The 23,081-nt window shown below is 54.2% G+C and overlaps 5 protein-coding genes across 5 annotated transcripts; 2 read left to right on the top strand and 3 right to left on the bottom strand.

Moving 5' to 3' along the window:
• Positions 1-1,786: 1,786 nt before the first annotated feature.
• Positions 1,787-4,775, top strand: GGS23DRAFT_617196 (choline dehydrogenase; the record flags this gene model as incomplete). Its single annotated transcript, XM_051520844.1, has 8 exons — positions 1,787-1,845; positions 1,897-2,072; positions 2,197-2,798; positions 2,860-2,907; positions 3,013-3,399; positions 3,585-3,902; positions 4,013-4,521; positions 4,617-4,775. The coding sequence occupies 8 exons, from the start codon at positions 1,787-1,789 to the stop codon at positions 4,690-4,692; spliced, it is 2,175 nt and encodes a 724-aa protein (XP_051374820.1). The 3' UTR covers positions 4,693-4,775.
• A 1,054-nt stretch (positions 4,776-5,829) lies between these two features.
• Positions 5,830-9,103, bottom strand: GGS23DRAFT_369953 (uncharacterized protein). The gene is made up of 2 exons (XM_051513334.1): positions 8,424-9,103; positions 5,830-8,362 (listed from the first exon to the last, which is right to left on the bottom strand). Exons 1-2 carry the CDS (start codon positions 8,959-8,961, stop codon positions 5,928-5,930), a joined length of 2,973 nt encoding a protein of 990 aa, XP_051374819.1. The 5' UTR covers positions 8,962-9,103; the 3' UTR covers positions 5,830-5,927.
• Positions 9,104-14,111: 5,008 nt separating this feature from the next.
• GGS23DRAFT_368800 (COX15-CtaA-domain-containing protein) lies at positions 14,112-16,425 on the bottom strand. The gene is made up of 2 exons (XM_051513331.1): positions 15,460-16,425; positions 14,112-15,376 (listed from the first exon to the last, which is right to left on the bottom strand). The coding sequence occupies exons 1-2, from the start codon at positions 15,849-15,851 to the stop codon at positions 14,299-14,301; spliced, it is 1,470 nt and encodes a 489-aa protein (XP_051374818.1). The 5' UTR covers positions 15,852-16,425; the 3' UTR covers positions 14,112-14,298.
• On the bottom strand, positions 16,237-18,680 carry GGS23DRAFT_368863 (uncharacterized protein). The gene is made up of 9 exons (XM_051513332.1): positions 18,538-18,680; positions 17,935-18,347; positions 17,832-17,858; positions 17,756-17,776; positions 17,372-17,456; positions 17,251-17,322; positions 17,099-17,196; positions 16,776-16,893; positions 16,237-16,695 (listed from the first exon to the last, which is right to left on the bottom strand). Exons 1-9 carry the CDS (start codon positions 18,587-18,589, stop codon positions 16,622-16,624), a joined length of 960 nt encoding a protein of 319 aa, XP_051374817.1. The 5' UTR covers positions 18,590-18,680; the 3' UTR covers positions 16,237-16,621.
• Positions 18,681-20,575: 1,895 nt separating this feature from the next.
• Positions 20,576-22,803, top strand: GGS23DRAFT_617176 (Zinc/iron permease; the record flags this gene model as incomplete). Its single annotated transcript, XM_051520843.1, has 6 exons — positions 20,576-20,660; positions 20,719-20,745; positions 20,805-20,920; positions 20,974-21,854; positions 21,910-22,037; positions 22,103-22,803. The coding sequence occupies 6 exons, from the start codon at positions 20,576-20,578 to the stop codon at positions 22,135-22,137; spliced, it is 1,272 nt and encodes a 423-aa protein (XP_051374816.1). The 3' UTR covers positions 22,138-22,803.
• Positions 22,804-23,081: the final 278 nt, after the last annotated feature.

The raw sequence follows: 23,081 nt of genomic DNA, 5'->3' as shown, positions 1-23,081 counted from the left end.
ACTCCGAGGGTTCGCGGCTCTGGATGCCGTGCCTCTCGAAGAGGACACACCCGCCTACACGTCCGCCCGCAGGCTTGCTTGCCTACCTACCTATATATGATCTAACTAACATGGGCCGGCTTCAGTCTTAACGCGTGCATATACACAGGCCGACGGACCGACAGCATTACTTGTCTGAAAGCACTAGGGCGCCGGCGGCCGCATGACTTCTTATATACTATCCCCCCGTATCCAGCCCTAACGACGGCTCGAAAACCAAAGGGTGGCATTATTATGACGGCAACCCTTGCATGTGGCTTGCCCTAACAGATCAGCCATGTCGCGATCCATCGGGGTCAAGGGGCTGGCCTGCGTAAGCGTCGGTTGGATTTCCCCGTCCTTGAGCCCCGTTCCATCTACCTATATGGCGAAGTAGTCAAGCTCGCGGGGGGAGCAGGCGTTTCGCTACGACTGTTTCCTGATCACGGTCCCCCGTCGGCAAACGGGCGAGAATCGCCTCGCATGTTGTCCATCTCCAAATTTTTGACCTCCCCTCCGGTGGCCAGGTCACATCATAGGAGTCCCTATATCGAGGGCAAGGTGACGGTGTCACTTTATCCGCGTATGGCCAGCCACGGACGGTTTCCGCGTCAGACGCTTGAGGCGCAATCGAAATAGACACCTATTCTCCCATTCTAGGACCAAGTCGAATCCGTGCGCATCCAACCCCTAATAGCATTGTCCTACATGTAGAAGGAAGAAACCCCCTTTCGTGAGACAGCCCTCCTTCCACCTGCTCTATTCGCTTCAACCAGGGAAAAATCCCCCAAGCATAACTAACCTCTACCTCCTACCCTCTAATCTAAGGCCTGCCTCCCACATGCCCCCTCGGGCTGGTTAGAACCGTAAGAAACATATATTACATCGCGCCTCGTGCCAGCTCACTGAACGACTAGTCACATATTTCGGTATGTTTGGTTACACGCCATACTTCGAACGAGGGGGGCGCGGGGTTATGAAGAGACATAATTCAATCACCTGTCGCGAATCTCGATCCTTCGTCATGGCCGACGACGGGGTCGGCAAGAAGCAAGATCAACAAAGTAGCTGGCCAGAGTACAGGCTTTGTTACGCATATCACGTACAAACCGTCCAGCTCGTCGTAAGATATTCGGTCATATTTATTCGTTCTTTTCTTTTAATCCTCTCTATAAAGTCACCGACTCGCTTGTAATGCTTGGCGGGGTTGGACTTTGTGCGGGGGGATCCCAACAACCAGGGAAGCACGCGCTCGTAGCCGTTTCGATGCAGTTGAGGCTGTCAGCTGCGAAGTTCAGCTTTTATGACAGCCTAGGACCAGGTTGTGCCGTAGCGATCGAATGCTACCCCCGGCATACCACAGCCCGCGGGAGGGTGTGGGAGGGTGTGGTCCAATATTGTTCGCAGCGGGATCCAGCATGAACCCCCCCGTTTTAGGTGCCGTACGCCATACCTCGTGATAACAGCAACCTCTAAAGAGAAATTCCGGTGCCTCTGACACAAAACACCTAGCTCTGGCGCGCTGTCATCCGGACTACGATCTTAGAGACAGGAATGATGGCGTATTGCTCTCAGCTGAGCCCGCGTCGGCTTGGAGTTAGCATTGGGACGAGGGCCATGCGTGGCTCAGGGTCATTCCTCCAGAAGAAAGGAATCCTTCCATGAGCTCGTCCTAGTTCTAGCTGGCCATCGTTATAAAAGGGTTGGCTTCTCGACCCGGCGAAAAAACGCTTGAGAAGTGGTCCATCGGGTGCCATAACGAGTCAAGATGAAGTTGGCAGCGACTGTTGCGCTGGCTAGCGCCGCCATCTCCATCGTTGGTGCGAGGTTCGTCTTGGACATTCCTCAGGTCTTCTAATCGAATCTAATAGGCAGTAGCAAGGTCGACATCAACATAACGGTCCCTCGTCTCCCGCGGCAGAACAACTACCCACCCAGCGGGCCACAGCTCACCGCGAGACCCCCTCCAAAGAAGTCCTATGAATACATCATTGTTGGCTCTGGTGCCGGTGGATCTCCTCTTGCAGCTCGCTTAGCACTCGCCGGACATAGCGGTAGGCGTATTCCGAGGCTGTCGACCCTGCAGCCGTCTCTTTACACCACTCTAACCCCCCCCTTCTCTTTAAATAAGCCCCTGAGATTTAGGGAAGTAGCAGCAGCTGATACCCTTCGTAATAGTGCTGCTAGTTGACGCCGGAAGTGACCGCGGACGTTCGCGAGAGGTCGAGATCCCATCTCTATATCTCGCAGCTGCAGAACGGAATGATCTCAGCTGGAGCTTCTTCGTGCGGCATTTCGACAACGAGACACAGACTAGGCGAGACCGTAAGCTAACGTACCGTACCCCTAATGGCGACTTATACAGCGGCGTGGAGCCCCCTAAAGGTTCGCAGGTGCTCGGAAACTTATACCCCCGCGTGGGTGGCCTAGGAGGTTGTACCGAGCACTTGGCTCTGCTACCCATCTTGCCGGCCAACAGCGACTGGGATAACATCAAGAAACTTACCGGCGACCGGAAATGGGACGCAAAGAACATGAGGGGATACTTCAAGAAACTAGAAAAGAACCAATACCTGACCCCTAAAGAGGACGTCACTGGGGCCCACGGGTTCAAGGGCTGGCTAGCGACCACGATAGAGCCTCTAGAGTTTTTCACCCGAGACTCGGCAATGGTTTCTATCTTTCTTTCCGCCTTGTCTACCGTGAACAAGCGGGCCGATGGTTTGTTGAGCAGTGCCCGTAGCACTGTTGGTAGAGCTGTCGAAGATGTTGCCAGCAAGGTGAGAGGGAAACGCTGCGCTGGAGAGAATTCTAAAAATAATCTAACATCGTCTTCGTTAGGTGCTGCCGCCGAATTCCTCTGTGTCTGTCGCTGAATCCCTGAGAAGGGTACGCTCACCTGGCACCAGCCTATCCCCCCTTCCCTTTCCAGCACTCATATATACAGAATGGGAGAGAGGGAAAGAGATCCTCGAGTACTAACTAAGGGGCCAGGTCCTGGCTTACGACATAAACAACAACTCTCCAAACCGTGACAGCGCCACAACCGTCAGCCGGATCCCCCTGTCCGTAAGCTCGCCTGACGGCAGGCGTTCCTCGCCGCGCGACTGGGTCTACGAGATCGCCACGGCGAAGAACCGCGACGGCTCGAAGAAATATCGCCTCGATATCGCCCTAAACACGCTCGTGACCAAGGTCAAATTCGACGCCCGCTCCGGCCGCGCCAAGCCGAAGGCCACCGGCATCGAATACCTGTTCGGCGAGTCCCTGTACCGAGCTGATCCCCGGTCCAGCACCTCCGGAGGCAAGACGGGCATTCCGGGATCCGTAACCGCTACTCGCGAGGTCATTGTAGCCGGCGGCGCATTCAACACACCACAGGTGAGTATTGAATTACCCTATGCGGTTTCCCTTGAAAAGTTCCATACAAAAGACACCCTGGGATGGCAAACCTGAAAGATCTCGCCCCTTTATCTTTCACTGCATATCTGCGCCTTTTCCCTTCCCCTATAACCCCCTCCTCCAAGAACTCCGATTTCTGACTCGCGGCCGTGGAAACCACGCAGATCCTAAAGCTGTCAGGGATCGGGCCGGCGGCCGAGCTGGCGCGGTTCGGCATTCCGGTGGTCAAGGACCTGCCGGGGGTCGGAGGCAACCTTCAGGACCGGTACGAGGTAGGCGTGACGGCGGAGGCGCCGCGCAACTTCAACCTCTTCGACGGCTGCACCTTCATCACAACCGAGGACGACCCGTGCTACGCCGCCTGGCGCAGCACGCGGCCGGGGCAGGGGCAGTCACTCCTCGCTCGGGGCCCCTATGCCACCAACGGCGTTGCAGTCGGCCTGTGGACGCGCTCGTCCGTCGCGGGGCCCGAGCATGACCTCGTGAGTACCAGCCTTCTCCTCCCCCACCCATATACGTTGCGAGAGAGCGGGAGAAAGAGAGAAACGAATTCAGACCAGAGGCCTAGCGGCTAACCCGATCGCACATCTAGTGGGCGGGCGGGGTGCCGGGCCTGTTCCAGGGCTACTTCCCGGGGATGACGCAGACGGTGATCACGCCGACGCAGCGCAACTACTTCACGTGGCTGGTTCTGAAGGCGCACACGCGCAACAACCTGGGGCGGGTGAACCTGACGAGCGCGGACCCGCGGGAGCCGCCGCGGATCGCGTTCCATAACTTCGGCGAGGGCGGCGGGCCGCAGGCGGCACGCGACGCCGACCGCGACGTGCGCGCCGTCGTCGAGGGCATGCGCTGGGCCCTGGACGTGTTCGACGGCGCCAAGGGCGCGCAGGGCCTCGAGCGCGTCTGGCCCCCGCGCCACGTCGCCTCCGACGCCGACCTCGCCCAGTGGGTCCGCGACGAGGCCTGGGGCCACCACGCCTCCTGCAGCTGCCCCATCGGCGCCGACGCCGACCCCCTGGCCGTGCTCGACGGCCGGCTCCGCGTCCGCGGCGTCGACGGCCTGCGCGTCGTCGACGCCTCTGCCTTCCCCAAGATCCCGTAAGTATTTCCCTCTCTCTCTCTCTCTCTCTCTGTCGAGATCCCACCGCACGACGTACCTAGTCCGCCCATGTGCTAACCGCCACCCCGCGCAGCGGCACCTTCCCCGCCCTCGCCATCTACATGCTGGCCGAGAAGGCGGCCGACGACATCCTCGCTGACGCGAGGTAGGACGGCGACGCCTAGGTAGGCAGGGACCCGGGGCTTCCTCGCGGTAGGTAGGGAAAGGTGTGTGTATGAGGCTACAGTGTATATATAAATACGTAGACGAGCAGGCGGGCAGACACGGAGGGCAACCTTGAATTCTTCGGTGTGGTATCAGGGAAGGGGGGAAGGGAGGGGTTGGCCGGTTGTTTTGTCGTTATTCGCCCGTTCTTGTCTTCGCGTCGACTCGGCTTCCATTAATAGGCATGTCTTCCTTCCGGCACCCTGTACAGCAGGAACCGCCCCCCGGTGGTCGCACATGTATCGGTATTCAACATCCCAAGCCTTTGTATCCGACAGTACGAGAAAAGAGAAGCCTGCGTTGTGCGAAAATCCCAGGTCCGAAAAGGGGTAGCAGGGGCCGTAGATTCGCGTGAGCAGAGAAACACCCCCTGGGGGCTCGCGACTAACTCGTCCGATAGCTTGGCTCCTCACGCACCAAGAACAGAAAAGTATATGTCTTTACCAGGCTTTGAACCCCCCCCCCCCCCCCCCTTCCCCAAAGGGCAAAAGCAACGGCCGCGGGTGCTAGCGACGCCCAGGCCCCTCTGCCCTAGCCCCCGTGGAGGAGGGTGGGCAGCGCCGTACTCTGGCAGCGGACGCCTTCAGCCGTATCAGAACAGCAGGCAGCACTGCTCGATGGTATGGTGCGGCTGGCAGGTCTCAGCCATTGCTTGCGAGCCCCTTCGTCTATTGTGCTCTATAACCCTTCCCCTCGGCCCTCGACCTGCCGGCGGTATGCCGGCCGACTGCTCGAGCTATCGGATAGGTAGCTAACAGCACGGGGATCTCTGTACCCCAGGTGGTTATGAGGCTTGTATATGCTGGTACCGCGTGAATTTGTTCTTGTCCTGTGTCCCGTCACTGTGCTCTCCGAGCGATATGCAAATCCATATAAACTTGCCGATCCGGGGTCGGGGGGGGAGGATGGGCGAAACGTGCACGCACGTACTAACTGCCTGGCTCTCTGAATAACATACTACCCCGGATCTCTTCATGATATACATATTCGTAATACATACACACTAACTCCATTCCATATCCGAGGGAAATGTTTTTTTATATATATAAAAAAGCCATCAGCCGGTATATTTGGTATATATGACGCCAGATCCCCATCCATGCCGTTTCTATCCATGTAGCTCTATGCGGCCCTATGCGTCTAGTATACTCGGATAGTTATATATATAGAGAGAGCTCTGTTAGATACGCAACCGGTTCCCGACGAGCAAGCCTGCGTACGCGATGAGGCGGTACACGGTGCCGATGACGAACAGGAATAGCATGTTGCGCCAGTGCCCGTCGAGGCGGAAGCCGAGGATCTGTGCCGTCAGATCGACGTCGTACAGGTAGCGCAGCGGCTCGACCATCTGGCCGAAGTAGAGCTCCGCGAGCCACGTGCCCGGCGACGCCCGCCACAGCCACTCCACGTGCCACCCCTGCACGCTCGACAGCGGCGGCGCCGCCCCCGACAGGATCCCGACGATCAGCGAGATCATCGTCGCGAGCAGCGGCGCGTCCTCCCGCCGCACCAGCATGCTCACGCAGCTCGCCAGCCCGTAGATGCAGTAGAAGTACGCCAGGTTCGCGAAGAAGGCCGTGCCCCACGGGATGATCGGCACCGCCAGCAGCAGGGTCAGCGTCGAGAAGTGCATGCACCCCACCGCCATCCGCGGCACTACCGAGACCGCCTTGGCCAGGTAGTACGCCGCCCTCGAGTGGCCTGCCTCCGACTCCCGCCGGTACAGTAGTAGCTCCTCCGAGAAGACCCGGACCCCCGGTGCTGCCGACACAAGACCGATAGCGATGGCCATCAGTAGTGACAGCTCCGGTACCGACTTGAAATCCGTCGCGAGCGACAAGACGTCGTACGGCTCGTTGTAGATGCCGGTGAACAGCACGCCCTTCTTGGAGTGCTCGGCCAGACCGAGGAGTGTTCCCGCTAGCGACGCCAGGCCCATCTCGAAGCAGAAAGCCGACTTGGCGCGCCACTGCTGGAGCATGGCACGCTTTAGGCAGAGCCAAAACTGCTTCCAGTGCGGCGCGCCACGTATCCGTAGCAGTTCCCGGTGCATCGAGTTGTTCTCCGCGATGGAGGTGCGCGAGGACAGCATCGAGGCGTACTTTTCCCGAATGGTGGCGTTCTGGCGGGATTGGGCCCAGTTGGCGATGAGCGCTTCCTTGGAGATGTCGCCGAGCCTCTTGTAGGCGCGGCCGTTGCCAGTGATGATATCGGTTACGACGTCGCCGAAGTTGCTGTGCTGGGGGAAGCTGAAGCCGATGTTTTCGAAGAACTGCTGTACGTTGTCTGCGGGCCCCTCGTAGATGATCTCCCCGTTGGCCAGCAGGACCAGGTCGTCGAGCATCTCAAAGATCTCCATCCGTGGCTGATGGATAATGACGATGACCGAGATACCTAGTCGCGCAATCGCCTTGAGTGTTCGCATAATAGACGACGCAGCGGTGGCATCTAGGCCGCTAGTAGGTTCGTCGAGGAAAATAGCCATAGGTGCTGCGGCGAGTTCCATCCCGATGCTCACCCGCTTCCTCTGACCGCCGCTGATGGTCGGCTTCCCTACACTGCCCACCAGAGAGTCCCGCACGTGAGACAATTCCAGGCAGTCGATGACCGAGGTAACGTGTGCCTGTATTTCGCTGTCCTTCCATGCCCGCGGCAGGCGTATTCTAGCCGAATGGAGAATGTTTTCGTATACAGTTAACTCGGGGAGCACTACATCATCTTGCGGCACGTAACCGATGAGCTTCTTGTATTTGTTAATCTTCCCGGGTACGTTATTAATCATAACTGTACCGCTGGTGCTTGTCGCCTTTCCCATGAGCACGTTGACGAATGTGCTCTTCCCGGCACCGGAGCCGCCCATAACCGCGGTTAGAGACCCGCGATCGATAGACCCCGACACGTTTTGTAGGATCGGTTTTGCCATGCCCTTAGGATGGAAGCCAAGGTCGGTATAGGCGAACGATAAACCAAAATGAGCAGCATCGGTTGTTTTTCGCATGGATTCGACGAACGCCCGAAGCTGCGGCGAGAAGCCGCTCTCCCTATCCTCTATCGTCGAGCCTCCCAGGCCCGGGAAGTCGAGTACCGCCTCAAAACCAGTCCACCCATCTGCACTAGGCATATAGGTAGCCTGCATGGGGAGCATCTCGCGGTCAGACTCCGGGGATATCTGTTTATAGCCTGAGATATTACCCATGAATGTAACCCTAGATTTACGCTTATCGACGGTCGATTTCATGCGGGTTCTCCAGAAGCGTTTGCGAAGGCCATACCAGATCAGCCCGGCCGCGAAAATAATGTCGACGCTGGCCAGAACGAAGACCGGTATTAAGAAGCGCTCGAATGTCGATTCCTCGGGGCAAAGGCTTCCGATACTGCACGGAGTTGGAGTCGGAGCTCCGGGCTGACAATACGTGCCGGCCGGGCACGGGATCATCTCTGTACCGCCGGACGAGGTCGGACAATAGAACCCTTGCTGGCAGACGACAGGCTCAAAGGGACCCATCCCGATGTTCCTGCCTTCGAAGGTGCAGGCGAAGCCGCCCAGCCTCGCTATTTGACACTCTGTAATGGGAGGGCAAAATTGGGGCAACGAGTTCACCGTGTTATTAGCACCTGTATTATAATAATTATCAGTACGTCCGTTCGACCGAAGAATCCACAGGCGTTATCTTACAAAAAAAACCGTCGCTACATCCCTTGACTTGCCAGCTCGTGACACTCTGGATCTGCATCGGGACCGCACCGGGCCTCCAACAGGGAGCAGCATCCACGGGAGGCTCTTCGGCTACGATCGCTTCCGCCGCCCTGTAATACGATGTCGAGAATGCCGTGTGGTTCTTTCCGGTGCACGCCTGATCCCAGACGCTGAGCTGGCTAGGCGTATAATCAACCAGAGAGCCAAGGCCCGGATCCCACTTGAGAGTTCTGCTGGTGTCTGGGCTGTTCGACGCATCCCACATGGGGAGGCCTTCTTTGCTGCCGCTGTGTAAAGCATTGAACCATTTCCCAGTCGTCACCGTATACACGCCCTGCGTCTGATTCCCGATACATTGCCACGATGCGTTGTCGCTGTCCAAGATCTCCGGCCCGCGCAGGGCACAAAGACAGGCCTGGGTGTCGAGGAAAACCGGCCCTTCTGGGAGTTCTTGCGGCAGGAAAGGGTCCTGAGGAAGACCTGGGCCTCCTCCCTGGGAGAACAGATTCTCCCACATTTTAACGATGCCGTATGCGTATCGTCGGCAGCGAGCACGATTCGGTCGAGGCGACACAACTCCGGCTCAGCGAAGGATAACGCATCTTGGCAAGCATCGCGAAGACGTCAAGGAGTAGAAAAACAGCCATGATGGCCTACAAAAGGCACACGCCCCCAAGGGCCGTGCCGAGCTACAGCTCCTCGAAAAGGGGATAGTCAGGCATGGGAAATGACCGGTGGTGGCTGGGTAGGGTGGTGAAGTTGAAAGATCCGCAACCAAGTACTCGTCAGGTAGTGGCCAGCCTACGGGCACCCCTGTTCTGCTCGATAGACAGCAGCTGTTCGCCCTACCAGCCCTACCAGCCCTGAAAGTCGGATACTGATGCGATACCTATTGTTTTCGCAACTCGGCATCCTCTGAGCTGGGTCCATGGGCCTATTGATGGATCCCACCCAAGGCGCATTAGTTTGTAGTACGTTGGACGTCATCCGCACGGCGGCGTAAGATTTGTCAAGGCTACGAGGAAGGACGGGAAAGTGAACAAGGGTTCATGGTATAGTCGGTCAGGAGTTGCAGGACTCGGATTGGTGTCGAATCAGTGAGGACCTCGACGACAAGGCTTTTTCGTCATACCGGCGTACCTCGTACGGAATGCACCAGGAACACGTGTATACTCATATAGACAACTCAGCCCACGGAAACAGCGACGAAAAGCACATCCTCTCCTTCTTAACAGGGCGCCCATGCCAGAATTTGAGATGCGGCAGGAAATTAGAGTCACGCAACCACCAAATCAACACCTACGGCCATTGGCCATGAGCTCGAACTACGTATTAGTTCGCACGATGAAGCTGGGCGGTGTACCGAAAAGGAGACATGGCCTATGTGGACTTCGGACAGTAGCCAAGGGATGCTCGACTCGGACTCGGGCTCTGGCGGCGGTGCTTGCCATACGTGTATACACAGAGAGGGCTGATCCATCCCGTCGCAGACGTCGAGTACACGTCCAGGGTGGCGTAGCTAGGCTGATCTTTTCCTTGTGTTCATATAACACACGATGGTGCGCGCACGCTAGGCTTGAGCGTATGCGGATGCCGAGGTGGGCGCAGGATCTTTGGCCAAGAATTTGCGGAGAAACCCGGCGGGATCTGTGACAGAGCCGCCCCTGGCTGGTGGCGGCGCAGCTTCGACAGCCAGTGGTCTGAAGAATCCTCACTCATAGCTCAAAGCTACGATATTATATAGGTATTCACTCCCAATGGGCAATCTGCCTCTCGTAGGAGCGCTGCTTCGCCCCACGTAAGCCGAGATACCCGTGGCATCTTTCTTCCTTTCCTCCTTTTTTTTTCCCCCACTGGCTGTGAAGAAGATGCTAGCATCCTTATCGCTGGTAGGCCCACATACCCGTCCCATCATCGCTCAAATGTATCAGTGCCACTATAGTAGCAAAAGAGCTACCACAGTAGCCTGTGCGTGCTCGCTGTGTAGGTCAGGTTGGCGAGTCTTTATAGTCTGGGACTAAATGCCAGCTAAAGGGCCCCTTGTCTGTGGCCGGTTGCTTGGGGGCAACCCCATCCCAGTCACAGGTTTCAGCTCGGTGGGGACGATGAAAATGGAAGCCCGGCGGCTGACAGGATTGATCAGTCGGGCTGTGACGCCACACGTTGGACCAAAATAGGTATTTGTTTTTTTTTTCTCCCTCGTTGGCGCGGTATGAATCGACGACAGCCATCATCGGCTCAACACCAAAAACGGCTCGGCGTCGGCGTGGGTACAGAGCATAGAATACGAGTAGGTATGTTCGACCTATGCCAAGGCAGACAGCGGTGAGATGTATAGTATACATCTAAAAGGGAGAAGGCACCGATAGAGGAATGGCCCCCAAATTTGCCTGTCTAAACGGGGGGTTTCAATTACGGAGTCGCCATAGTTAGCACTTAGGTATTTGATGTTGTTTAGGTGAGTGGCTACCTACGTCACATACCATCTGTCACAGGACCACGGGCCACCCCCCCGCGGGCCACCCTGCTCCCCACCAAAAAACGGAAAAAGTCGCTATTTTTAAACACGTATAACGTTATGAATATAAGATTTAAAGGTTATAAGTTATATCAATCGAATTGCCTTTTTAAGCTCTTTAAGTAAATATAAGTTATATAATACCGAACGGGGTTATAATCTAAATATAGACGGTGAAACTAAGGTGAAAGTTTTGAAAATATATAATAATTTTAAGTTTATAAATAATGAACCGATATTAAATTATTTTTTAAAATGAGTTTGATTTTTAAAATTAGTAATATATATATACTCCATATATATAAATATACTTCTAAAAATATCCATATTAATATATATAATATTATATTTAATATAATATTATAGTATTATAATATACCTATTTCTCTTTAGCATTCTATATATGAAACTTAAAATATAAAATATATATAATATATTTTATTTTTCTATTACTTTCTCTATATAATAGATTATAAAAATTATAAATTTAAAGTTTATTTTTATAATCTTTTCGCAATGAAAATATTAATATATTTTATTAATACTTATATAAATAATAAAAATTCTATTCGATTTACATTACGTAATATTCATACTATAATATTATATTTATGACTTATATAATGATATAAATAAAGAAAACCTTTACTAAATTAGATAAATATATTTATTATTAATTTAATATTATATATTATATATATTTATAAATAAATTCTTACATATATAGTTTCAAATAACCTTAAAATGAATAGTATTTAACTTTTAATTAAGTAATAAATATATAGGTATATTTTATTTATAAATAAAATATAAACCTGGTTAAAGAATAATTAATTATATAACCTTTTATTTAGCCGAATTTTAATGTATTTCAATAGCTTATTATCTTTACTATACCTTTAAAATATATACTTTAAATATATATTATATATAAATATAGATATTTAAAACATAATAAGTAATATTTCATAAATTATATATTATATAACGTTAAAATATTAAAGAAATATATATATTATTATTAAGATTATATACCTTTTTCATTTAATTATTACATTTAATATATAAGTATTATTAATACTTTTCATTATATACCTTTTAGAAGAGTGGGTAAGATTTATGAAAATATAATTATTATAATTCTTAAGCTTTATTTAATAAATATAATTAATTTTTAATAAGTAAATATTATTATGAGATATAAAAATCTTATATCTATATTAAGTAAAGAATTCTACTCGTTATAAGCCGTAATATCTAAAGAAACTTATATCAATCTAAAGAGCTTAAAAAGACAATTCGACTGATATAACTTATAACCTTTAAATCCTTATATTCATAACGTTATACGTGTTTGAAAATAGCGACTTTTTCCGTTTTTTGGTGGGGAGCAGGGTGGCCCGCGGGGGGGTGGCCCGTGGTCCTGTGACAGATGGTATTTCCTTCGTTGCGCGTAAAGCGCTCGACAGATAAGGCACCAACTTAGGCCTGGGAGACAACGAGCCCTGTAAACGGGCTACTGAGATCAGAGGAGGGAAACCCCCCCACGAACTAAGAACAGAGAAACGAACTGGGAATTGCCCTCGCAGGGAGGAGAGAGGAGATACAGAATGGGCCGCGCAATGCGAAACGAAGAACAGAGATGCTAGATGGGGAGCCAAAAGCTGTAAATAACCTAGCCTAGCACACCCCCAATACCCCACGGGAGGTCACGGGATAATAGCCTCAACAGGCTGTCCCCACGGGCGTTAATTATCACGACTACTACTATCTACGTCACATCGCCTACCTGTGAGCTAGCTGAGGTAAGTTAGCTGAGGTAAGCCAAGCGCCTACGTAGGCTAGGCAGAACTAGGGATGATGTGCTTCACATGGCAGACACGGGGAACGAGGATCGGGGATCGGGGACGTGCTACGGTACGTGCACGCCATTCGGCGGAGCAGGAAATACTCCGAGTCGGACGCAGAAAATACAGCGATCGGCCGTGGCAACGTGGGAAGACCTCGAGTTCGTTCGAAAATGGCAGGCAATGGCAGACGATTACCCCGCGATGATTTCCGTCGTAGCTCGGAGCCAAGAGAACGGAAGAGAGGAAGAAACATCTACCTATATCTGTAAGTATACACACCTACCAGGCAGGTAGGTAGGAGGTAGGTAGGTGGGTGGCTTCAACGAAGGCGCTGGGGTCTATCATCGACATCCATTCCTTATATGTACTATTACTATGTACATACATGCATCTACGCACGGAGGGTCCAGCCGCCGCGAGGAGCAATACCCTCGCCAGCCCGCGCCCACCGAGCCCCTCGCAACGGCAGATCGGGCGTTACTGGGCATGACGTTGACCCGCACTCGGTCGAGGTTACCGAGGGGTTAGCGTCTCAGTCGAGGTTGAGGAAGGGATAGAATCAAGGCAGGCGAGGCGCCAGGATGCGAACGGGTCGTCGCCGCACCACCCAACCCTGCAGATGGCGCCGGAACCACTCCCCGATCCCCAGACAATCGCCAAGACGTCCATTGAGGGAACCGCCCGTGGTCCCTACCTCTGCTACGGAGTGCATATCCCCATCGACCCAGGACGGGACCAACATGGCAAGCCGACCCTTGAGCGGCTCGAGGCAGATCCCACACCGTGTGGGATGTCGTAACCAGTTGACCGCAGACTATGCGTCGTCGAGAAGGAAAAAAAAAAGCCGCACGAAAGGCCCGATAGGGTGGGGGGCCCGGAGGGGAGGGGGAATGGGGAGGGGGAAGGGGAGGGGGGGACGGTGAGGTGCAGTGGATCAAGCCTCAGAGCTTCCTAAAATGCACTTGCATACGGTTCGGTTCCCGCTGCAGATCGGAGTTACGGAGATCGATCGACTCGCCTTCTTCCTAGCCTACCTCGATAAGTTGTCGCCAGGGAGGTCATGCACTTACGCTCGTGATCTTCGACAAGAGCCCGGGGCGGTTCGCGGATAAATGGGGTGCCAGCGGCAGAGGAACGTCGAGTGCATATCGAGCGAGTGTGCGTTGCGCTTCCTACCCTTCCTCACGTCGGCACCATTATGCTCTTCTCGTTATAACCCGCACATGGGTCACTTTCGGAGGGGGACTGGTTAGGTAGGACGAACGCTCCCTTCTGTCTTGAGGAGGTCGTCGTAGTAACTTGCTTACTATCTACGTTTTATACGATATCCGGACACGGGTCAGGCCAAGCTGCGCCCAGCGTTCGTGATCATCATCTGTGGAAGTGAGAAGTGTCGAGTTCTACCTACATATAGTATATGGCATTTATATCCCGCGAGGGACATCTTGACGTAGATATTAAACCGCGCATAGGACGGGAGCAGGAGCTACCGCAGCTTGGCTGTCGATGCCAACCTCTTTTGGACAATTGCGAGCGTCGACTTGGGAACTCGTAGACGATGGCCAAGGACGAGAACTCCCGTCAACAGTGCTAGGCTCCCCGCCTGGTGCGCAGCAGCGAGCGAGATCGGGACCATGTAGATGAGCGTCGTGATGCCGAGGGCGACCTGCAGACACACCAGGTGCACGATGCCCGTCGTGCCCTTCTTGGCATTCCTGGGGAGCACCGCCGCGATCCGTCCGGTCCTTGAGTACGCGAACAGTGCCAGGACGGCGCAGAAGGTTGTCGTGGCGAGGATACGATGATCCAACTGGACCAGGCTCGGGTTCTCCAGCAAATTCCGCCACCACAAGTCGGACCCATCCTCCCGACGAGAGTAGAACTTATCCCAGAGCTCAGACCGCGGCGGGGTCAGGCCAACACCCATCATGGGAAACTCGTTGTATATGAGACCGGCGTCCAGCCCGGCGACGAGCGCGCCCGAGAGCACAGTCACGAAGACGAGGACTGTGAGGGCTGCTACGGACCGCCGGAACGGCGCGATTACTGGGTTCTTTAAGGCCTCGATGGCCTTGGACGCGACGGCAGGGTCGGCGAGCAAGCGGTGGGTGCGGAGGATGCGGAGGCCGGCAAGCAGCATCCAGGAATAGCAGACGAAGGCGGCGGCAAGGTGGGTAGCGAGGCGATACTGAGACACGCGGGGGTGGGATCCGGGCGCGAAGAGGTCGTCACGGAGCCCGGACTTGACCATCCACCAGCCAATAAAGCCCTGGAAGCCGATGAGGGCGGATATACCGAAGAGGTGTGCAGCTGTGCGAGGAGAGACGCGGCGGCGAGCCACAAAGTAGACAGCGGGTAGGACGAAAGAAAGGCCGACGAAGCGACCCCAGAGCCGATGCGTCCACTCCATGTAGTAGATCTTTTTAAACTCATCGAGGTCCATATGCGAGTTGAGCATGCGGAACTCGGGCGAGGCGCGGTACTTTTCGAACTCAGACTCCCAGTCGGCCTCGGTAACGGGCGGCAGGGAGCCGGTGACGGGCCTCCATTCTGTAATGCTGAGACTGTGTTTTTATCGTATCGTAAGACGTGGTTAGCGGGTTGCGGCGCGGACATGGGTACATCTACGTATGCACGGGAGAATTACCCCGACTCGGTCAGCCGCGTGAGCCCGCCGAAGACGACGATGCCAAAGACGCTGGCGGCGCTGCCGATCAGCCAGTACGCGACCGATCTAGAGCTAGTCTCGGGAAAGGCGCGCGCGGCGGCCTGCGCGGCTACGCCGGCCGCCGCGGGGGTCGGGACAGCGCTGGAGGTGAAGAAGCGAGAGAACCGAGCCTGCGAAGAGACGGCCGAAGAAGCCGACTCGCTACTCGCGTATCGCACATGCGGGGGGAGCCGGCCTGGCCGGAGCGGCCGGAGGACCCGCGACGGAGCGACCCGCGGCTGCTGGCGGAGGAGACATTGGCGACAGACGAGCTGGCTAGGAACCAGCCTAGGCAGCGCCCTACATAATAACTCTGGGGTCCGGAGCGGCATGGCTCCGTATGACGACGACGAGAGCCTCCCGCTATGCCAAAAACCTGGATGAGGAGAAAAAAGCAAATGGGAAGGTCTTCATTTCCAATCATACGATTACATAACGACCGTGGGCAGACCTCGACCTGTGCCACATCCCTAGCCACGCGAATACCCCTCCTCGGCCCCCCAAGCCACATCGGAGAACCGGCCGACCTGTCCCCCGCCTTACCCAGCTCGTGTTATTGGCTATTATTAGGCAGGTTTAGACTGGCTCAAGGCCCATCCCCTTTATTATACCTGCCTAGCACCTCTTCGGATCCCGAAACCCAATTTTAACAACTTCATATCCCGAATCTCGACGTCGAGCTACTCTTGCAAGCAGAGAGCGGACAAGCCGATTCTAACCAGGGCTATTCGCAAGCACCTACATATACTATTACATCGGAAACGCGCGCAACATGAAAATCCACTGCTACCCTTCCGTATTCTGGGCCGCGTCGGTGAAAAGAATTCGCACTGTTACCTTTTTTTAATCCTCGTGGCCAGATGGCTCCTCGCCCTTCCGATGGGAACTCCCTTGGCCTTGTTTTTTTTTTTCCCGCCCACTGTTGCCAGTATTTCCCCTCTCCTCCGTTCTCGCTTCCGTATTCTCACGAACTTACCAGCTGCCGGTGGGGTAGTATCCGCGCGATGGCGCTCACCCCTCCCCCCAGATCAGTCGCCTCCCTCTTCCAGAAGAGCAGCGTGTCTTTCAGACTTCGGCCAAGCTTCTTGTCCTCGTACAAGGGCTAATGCTCCTGGTGGATTTTGTGGTCGTCGTCATAGTCAATGTGGATGAAGGGCCTTTCCACATCACTCGAGCCTTGGGTAAGAATATGTTCAGCTTAACTCACGCCGTCTTTTTCTTTTCTTATTACATTTCAAGTGAACATAAGAACATACCTTCAAGCTTTCGCTGCAGGGACTGGTTCACGTCGTGCGAGATCCTCAAGGGGATATCCTGGTCCATGATAATGTCGACCTCGACGTAGTATTTCCGTCCTGCACGGTATGCTGGGCACTAGGATTTGTCAGATTGATGCTGTCGGTGGATTGTCTCGGAATCGCCGCCTGCAGTATCAACTTTTTGGATCTGCTGGCCGTGTATCATGCTCATATAGATGAGCTTAGATATGAATTCCTTCGGCGCTGACCTGCCCGCGAGCAGCCACACCTGCTCGAATGCATTTGCAACCCAAGAGAAGAGAATTGAAAGCGCAACGTACATGGCACCAATGGGACCCAGACACCAGATGAATCTGTCGCCGACCACGGACGTGACCAGTCCGAATATATTGACGGCGATATTTTTCCGGTGGTCGATCTGCAGCGTGTTAGAAGCGGTCTGCATCCTGGCGCTTATCACGGGGTCACCCACGAAGAATACATGACCTGATGGGCATCTGCGGTACGTGAGGCAGTAGAACATCAGGCTGCCCTTTACGACGATTGTATCCCTGTCAGCTGCGGGATGGAAACTACGATGCAAGAGTGCTTACTAGAGATGCTCACGAAGATCATGGGGATCAGATAGAGTTCGCCCGATTCGGTCGGTCCTCCACCCAGTGTGCGTGCGGATTCAACCTGCGGGGATGGGGGATTAGAGCCTTTGATCCTGACGGCTGAGCACCGCTAGGGAGGAAAGGGGGATTGGCGCTGGCATGGCGGACTCGCGAGTAGCTGAATATTGGCAACGGTGGTCATCAGAGCGCAGAAGAGAATGATGCCGATCGTCTCAATTCTCGTGCGGACCTCCACCCATACTCAGCGATGAGCATCTAGCCACCACGGCCATACCCATACCCCATGCTCGGCTCGGACACTTGCAACTGGAAACTTGTAGACGTTGGCCCTGGCCGCCAAGCGAGAAGTTATCAGCTTACGAAAGATGACACAAGATCCATCTACCTCTGCGGGTCAACTGGGATCACATCATTAAGGATCAGGGATTCTACAAACAAAGGCATCTGCAGCAGTAGCGAAGAGCTGTCGAGAAGAGTGGGAAAACGTCAACAGAGTTCACAGAGAGCAAGGATGTCCGCGTTCGGTCAGGGCCATTTACCGATTGTGGCCCAGTCGAGACGGCAGCATAGAGCTGGATTACGAAGAGGCATACGTCAATGGTAAAGGAGGCATTAAGGATCTTCGGGGCCATGCGAGAGTCCTCCTCTGCCTGCTGTTGCCCTTCGTCTCCGGCGCCTAGAAACTGGCCGATGAGTTCGTTCTGCTGGGCGTAGAACTTCTTGAGGTTCTTCTTGTTCCCCTTTGGGTAGCCAATTTTCATCTGACCCTTGGAGACATTGTCGCGGCGATGGCGACCAAAATTCAACGAGTCTGAGGGGTATGGAGGCTCGGTCGCCGTTGCTGGGGATTCGACGATAGCCGCCTGGTCGGTCACGGACTCATTGTCATAGTCCTTGAAGGGGGTCGCCTCCCCGGCCGTGGCTGCAGCGGCGGATCCAGCGGCTGCAGTAACTGCATCGCTTTCACGCTCGAGGTTAGTCGGCCCGTGTCGCGAGAGTCTACTTACACTTTGCAGCGCTCTGGTGCAGATGCGCATGCAGATAACAGCATCCCAAACCCATGGAGCTTCCGGATGCGGACGCCTCTACCAAGCTCTCATGAGGAGACTAAATGGAGAGAGAAGAGGATGGAGACGACTGACCTGACGGCTGGGCATTGCTCTGCGCCTCCTGATTCGTCATCGTGGGATCCATGCTGTGGGAGGCTGTGAGGGTGTAACACAGATGTTGTTTCCGGATGAAAGTAGACGCGTCAGTCGATCGCCGCAAAGAAGATTCATAATATACCTATCTAAGCCTGGCTTGCGAGGCAGACGGGGGGGGAGCCAACCGTGGTCTGACGTTGCAGTCCGTCACAATGCACTCCACCCTCCCCCATGACGAATTCCAACATTGCTGCCACATCATTCCTCTCTCTCCTCTCTCTCCCTCTCTCCCTTTCTCTCTCTCTAATTCGCGAAGCCGGTCCACCTCTCTCCCCCTTAAAAAGCCTACATATATATGAGGTGGGGAAAAAGAGCTTTGACTTGGCTGGCCTAGCCGACTAGGGTCGAGGTCCCGGCTCCGGATATTGAAAGCTCCCTTCCTGCTTGGACCGCTTTTTTAAAATTCCCCGTCTCAAACGACCGGGTCGCTTGGCAAGGGGATTTCCTCGCATCGGTCAAGAGCCGATCATCATCAACTACGGTATGCTTCATTGGCCTAATAATGTTTCGATCCTAGCGGAGTTTAGCACTACCGCGATTATCACGTTATACGCGTTACAGCCACACTAGCACTCGTATTCTGCGCTGTGCGGCAAAAACCGAACTCCTCCCGCACAGTTCCAGCTCGCCAAGACGCTCGCAACTCTGGGCTGTATGGCAGCATGTGTGCACCACACTGTTCCGTAGTGGATGCCCAAGCCGCATTATCAAGCCCACAATTGATGATACCGCCAAGAAGCCCGGCTACCTCTCCGTATGATTCAAAGGTGGTATTCTGAGCAAGGCAAGAGTGACAATCAAACAACTTCTGTCGCCGGTATGAGATATTAGCAACCGCCGTCATCCACCCAACCTCCCCTTTTTTCTTTTCGTACTGTGGAATTGAGCAGGGTCCTCGACACTTTGGCCTGTTTTCCAGGCCTTACTCAGAGCGGCTAGGAGCAAGAAGCGATCTTGGGGTAGATGAGGCTCGTTTCAAAGCCGCCGTCCTTCTATACCGTATACCTCTCACCGGTTAGCGTCAGTACTATTTTGGGTAATTAACTGCTTCACCATTCCCCCAGTGTCCTCGCTCCTCGGCTGCCGAACCGCCGCCGACATATGAGTATGAGGTAGTACGAATTCTCAGGGAACCTTTCCATGTCGCGTGCCTCATTTGCCTGTCGGGGGAAGAGGATGCGGGGGGGGGGGACCTTGCTTCCTTACCGGCCTCGGTGGATCCGGCCAGACGAGGCTCATGCCAAGCTCCTACACTCTGCAGCGTGATCTCCACCATCGACATGCCTGCTCTGGTCGAGATTACTATGTTGCCGTATGTAGGCAGAGCAAGACACACATTGTTGCCGAAACGCCTCGCCGGTGTCGAGCGCACGTCGATGGCCCATCAGATAAGTCGGCCAAGGCAACGTGCTAGATATGCAAGCTTCGACTTGCCTCCTGCAATGGGCGCTTGGGGGACTCGAATGCCCGAAGATGTCAAGTATAGTCGAGACGATCTATTTTGGTGGATGGTCGGGCGACGATATATATCTGGGTAGATATCGATCTCTATGGGTCTTTGTTTCATGGCTAACCGATGATCGACAAGCAAAACTCTTGTCATAGTAATGCGTATTAAAGCGAAGGGCCTGCCGGAATCCTCGAAGACTCCGACCGATATCCTCCTTCTCATGCGCCTTGTCCGTGGTCGATTCCTGGGGGTTCGTCTTTTCTTTCTACCCTCCTTCTCTACTTTTCTATCTTCTCTTCTCTTGGCGTGAGGATCGAGGCCTTTTCGTCTGTTCTAATTGTACACACTCGAGGGTCGCCGGCCGGCTTCGTATTGTCTTTTTTGTGTTGTTTTTTCTTTTTTCCTTTTTATTTTCTCTCTGTGACGGGTTCACTGGTCACCGTATACCTATCCGTTGTGCCTAACGACCCTTTCCCTTCCCCTTTTTAGATTCGGAAAATAGGTCAGGAGATACCTTAGAGGGTAATGGCGGATCAGTCGGAAAAGCCCGTCTGCGGTGGCGGCCAGGAGCCGGGAGAATACGATCTTCCTCTCCATACCGTTGGACTCTGTGAGTAGTGGATACGAGACGTCTTCGTCGGTCATTCCCAGCTAACGGTATTGTGTAGTTCTCGTTTTGATAGCGTCGGTTTTCGGTATGTGCATTCGATCTTCCTCATTGCCGATATTCAAAATTCTAACGGACCACTTTCAGGGGCCGGATTTCCCGTGGCTGCTAAGAAGATTAGTTGGCTCAAGGTACCGTCAAAGGTGTTCTTCGCTTGCAAACATTTCGGAACTGGCGTTCTAATAGCAACTGCTTTTGTCCACGTATGTCTGATCGATTCTCCCCAGTGCACATTGCCATCTAATGGAGGTTCTAGCTGCTCCCCACTGCCTGGTTCAGCCTCTCGGATCCATGTCTTCCCGACTTCTTCATCGAAGACTACCCGCCGCTACCAGGTGTCATCATGATGACATCCCTGTTCCTGCTGTTCATGGTTGAGATGTGGATGAACAACAAGATGGGCGGTCATTCCCACGGCGGCGCTGCTGGTTTCGAACATCACGAGCACCACGCCCCCGCTCCCGTCGGACCTACTCCCACGCCTCCGCGGCCGCCGCGGTTCCCCGGCCGAGACAGCTTCGAGGCTGACGATATCGCGTACGAGAAGAGGATGGCCCAGAAGATGTACGACGAGAATGCTAGGTACCAGCAAGAAAACAACGTTCCCGATGGCTCGGAGCTCGAATTCCCCCCGTCAGAGATGCCCCCCTGGTTTATCGTGTTCTACGAGCAGTACGTCCGCCAGCGCCTCGAGCTAGTCAACATGATCAAGGCATCGTCTGGCAACGCGCAGGCCGAGCCCCAGCAGGAAGTCGTCGTGGCCGAGAAGAGCATGATGGACGAGGAAGGACAGCCCGTCGATCCTTTGGTGTACAAGAGGATGTCCATGAACATTACCCTGCTCGAAGGAGGTATCCTCTTCCACTCAGTTTTCGTCGGAATGACGGTCTCGATCACCATCGAAGGCTTCGTGGTCCTACTCATCGCGATCCTCTTCCACCAGATGTTTGAAGGTCTTGGTCTAGGCTCTCGTATCGCCGCCGTGCCGTACCCCAAGGGCAGCATCCGGCCGTGGCTGCTGGTGTTCGCATTCGGAACCACCGCCCCCATCGGGCAGGCTATCGGTTTGGCCGCGCGCGGTAGCTACGACCCCAACAGCGCCTTCGGCCTCATCATCGTCGGTATCTTCAACTCGATGTGAGTTCAAGTCTGCCAACAAGCGCGTCCTTGATTTGTAGCTAACAGTCCACAGTTCTTCTGGTCTCCTCATCTATGCAGCTCTGGTAGACTTGCTAGCCGAGGATTTCCTGTCGGAGGAGTCGAGCCGAACATTGACGGTGAAGGACAAGAAGATCGCCTTCTGCTGGGTGCTTCTCGGAGGTATATCTCTCTTTCCTCCTGCTCTCCCCCGTTCGCCCATGCACGCAACTAACGTCTCAACGCAGCGATCGGAATGTCCATCGTCGGCGCATTCGCCTAAGTAGGCATGTGCTCGGATCGACTTTGGCGAACCGCAAGTCGGCCCGTGAAATTAAAAATTTAACGTCGGAAGTCGACAGAGCGAGGCGGCAATAATAAAGTCAGCGACTCAGTGTTTACAAGTTACGCACAGCAGACGGCGGGGAGGGGGGGTGATAGAGGCAGGCAAAAATGGCGGAGGACCGGAGCGTCCCGACAACTAGCTATATGCATGGAAAGGCTCCCCTCCCTGTTAATTACGCGAAATATTTTGCCCTACGTATGCGTGGAAGAGTGTAGTGCTACAAAGACAGTCCTTACCGCGAGCCGACGAGACATCGTCGTGCCGAAGCGCGCCCCCCCTTCTCTCTCCCTCGTCGCACGGTTAAGCATCGGGGGACTCTCTGCTTGGCAAGGGGAGGTTCTGCTCGGCATGGCGACAACGAATGGGCCGTTCGACATATCTCTCTCGACATGACGGGCCGGTGGTATCGTCATATCCGCCCTATTGTCGAGTGAAGGAAAAAGAAAGTCGAGTCAAGGGGCCCAGGGAGGGAGGGAGGAGAGCGGAAAGGATGGAGAAAGAGGCCCGGAGGCTGTGGATGAGGGGTGTGGTGGCTTCGAAAGAAGGCGCCCGCCCCCAGCGAGCGAATGCTTTATATACGAACATGAAATCGCGCAGCTAGAACCGAAATAAAAAGAAAGACCACGAGAAAAATAAAAAGACATGTGTGCGAAACTCCTATCGACGTTGTCACTGCTGCCGGCTCCCAAAAACCGTAAGCAAAAGCACGCCCCGGCACCCCTAGCTGCTTCATCTCCGCCCCCCCGCGCCTTGGCTCGCCTAGCGTGCGGGGTCGGATCGGGACGGGACAGGACGGGATAGGACAGGACAGGATGCGACGCGAGGACGGGCGGCGCTCCGGGCCCGTTCGCCAGATCCGCCGCCGACGACGGGCTAGGGAA

Source organism: Durotheca rogersii (genome assembly GCF_024521655.1).
Source record: "Durotheca rogersii strain YMJ 92031201 chromosome Unknown GGS23scaffold_4, whole genome shotgun sequence".
Classification (NCBI taxonomy): domain Eukaryota; kingdom Fungi; phylum Ascomycota; class Sordariomycetes; order Xylariales; family Xylariaceae; genus Durotheca; species Durotheca rogersii.
This window is presented reverse-complemented; position numbering and strand designations above follow the sequence as displayed.

Coding starts and splice junctions, on each gene's coding strand:
- GGS23DRAFT_369953 (XM_051513334.1), bottom strand. CDS start 8,961: ATGTGGGAGAATCTGTTCTCCCAGGGAGGAGGCCCAGGTCTTCCTCAG. Junction 8,363..8,423: donor ATGTAGCGACGGTTTTTTTT/GTAAGATAACGC, acceptor ATTATAATACAG/GTGCTAATAACACGGTGAAC.
- GGS23DRAFT_368800 (XM_051513331.1), bottom strand. CDS start 15,851: ATGCCGCTCCGGACCCCAGAGTTATTATGTAGGGCGCTGCCTAGGCTG. Junction 15,377..15,459: donor ACGCGGCTGACCGAGTCGGG/GTAATTCTCCCG, acceptor ATAAAAACACAG/TCTCAGCATTACAGAATGGA.
- GGS23DRAFT_368863 (XM_051513332.1), bottom strand. CDS start 18,589: ATGGATCCCACGATGACGAATCAGGAGGCGCAGAGCAATGCCCAGCCG. Junction 17,457..17,755: donor TGGATCTTGTGTCATCTTTC/GTAAGCTGATAA, acceptor CCATCCCCGCAG/GTTGAATCCGCACGCACACT. Junction 17,197..17,250: donor CATCAGGTCATGTATTCTTC/GTGGGTGACCCC, acceptor AACACGCTGCAG/ATCGACCACCGGAAAAATAT.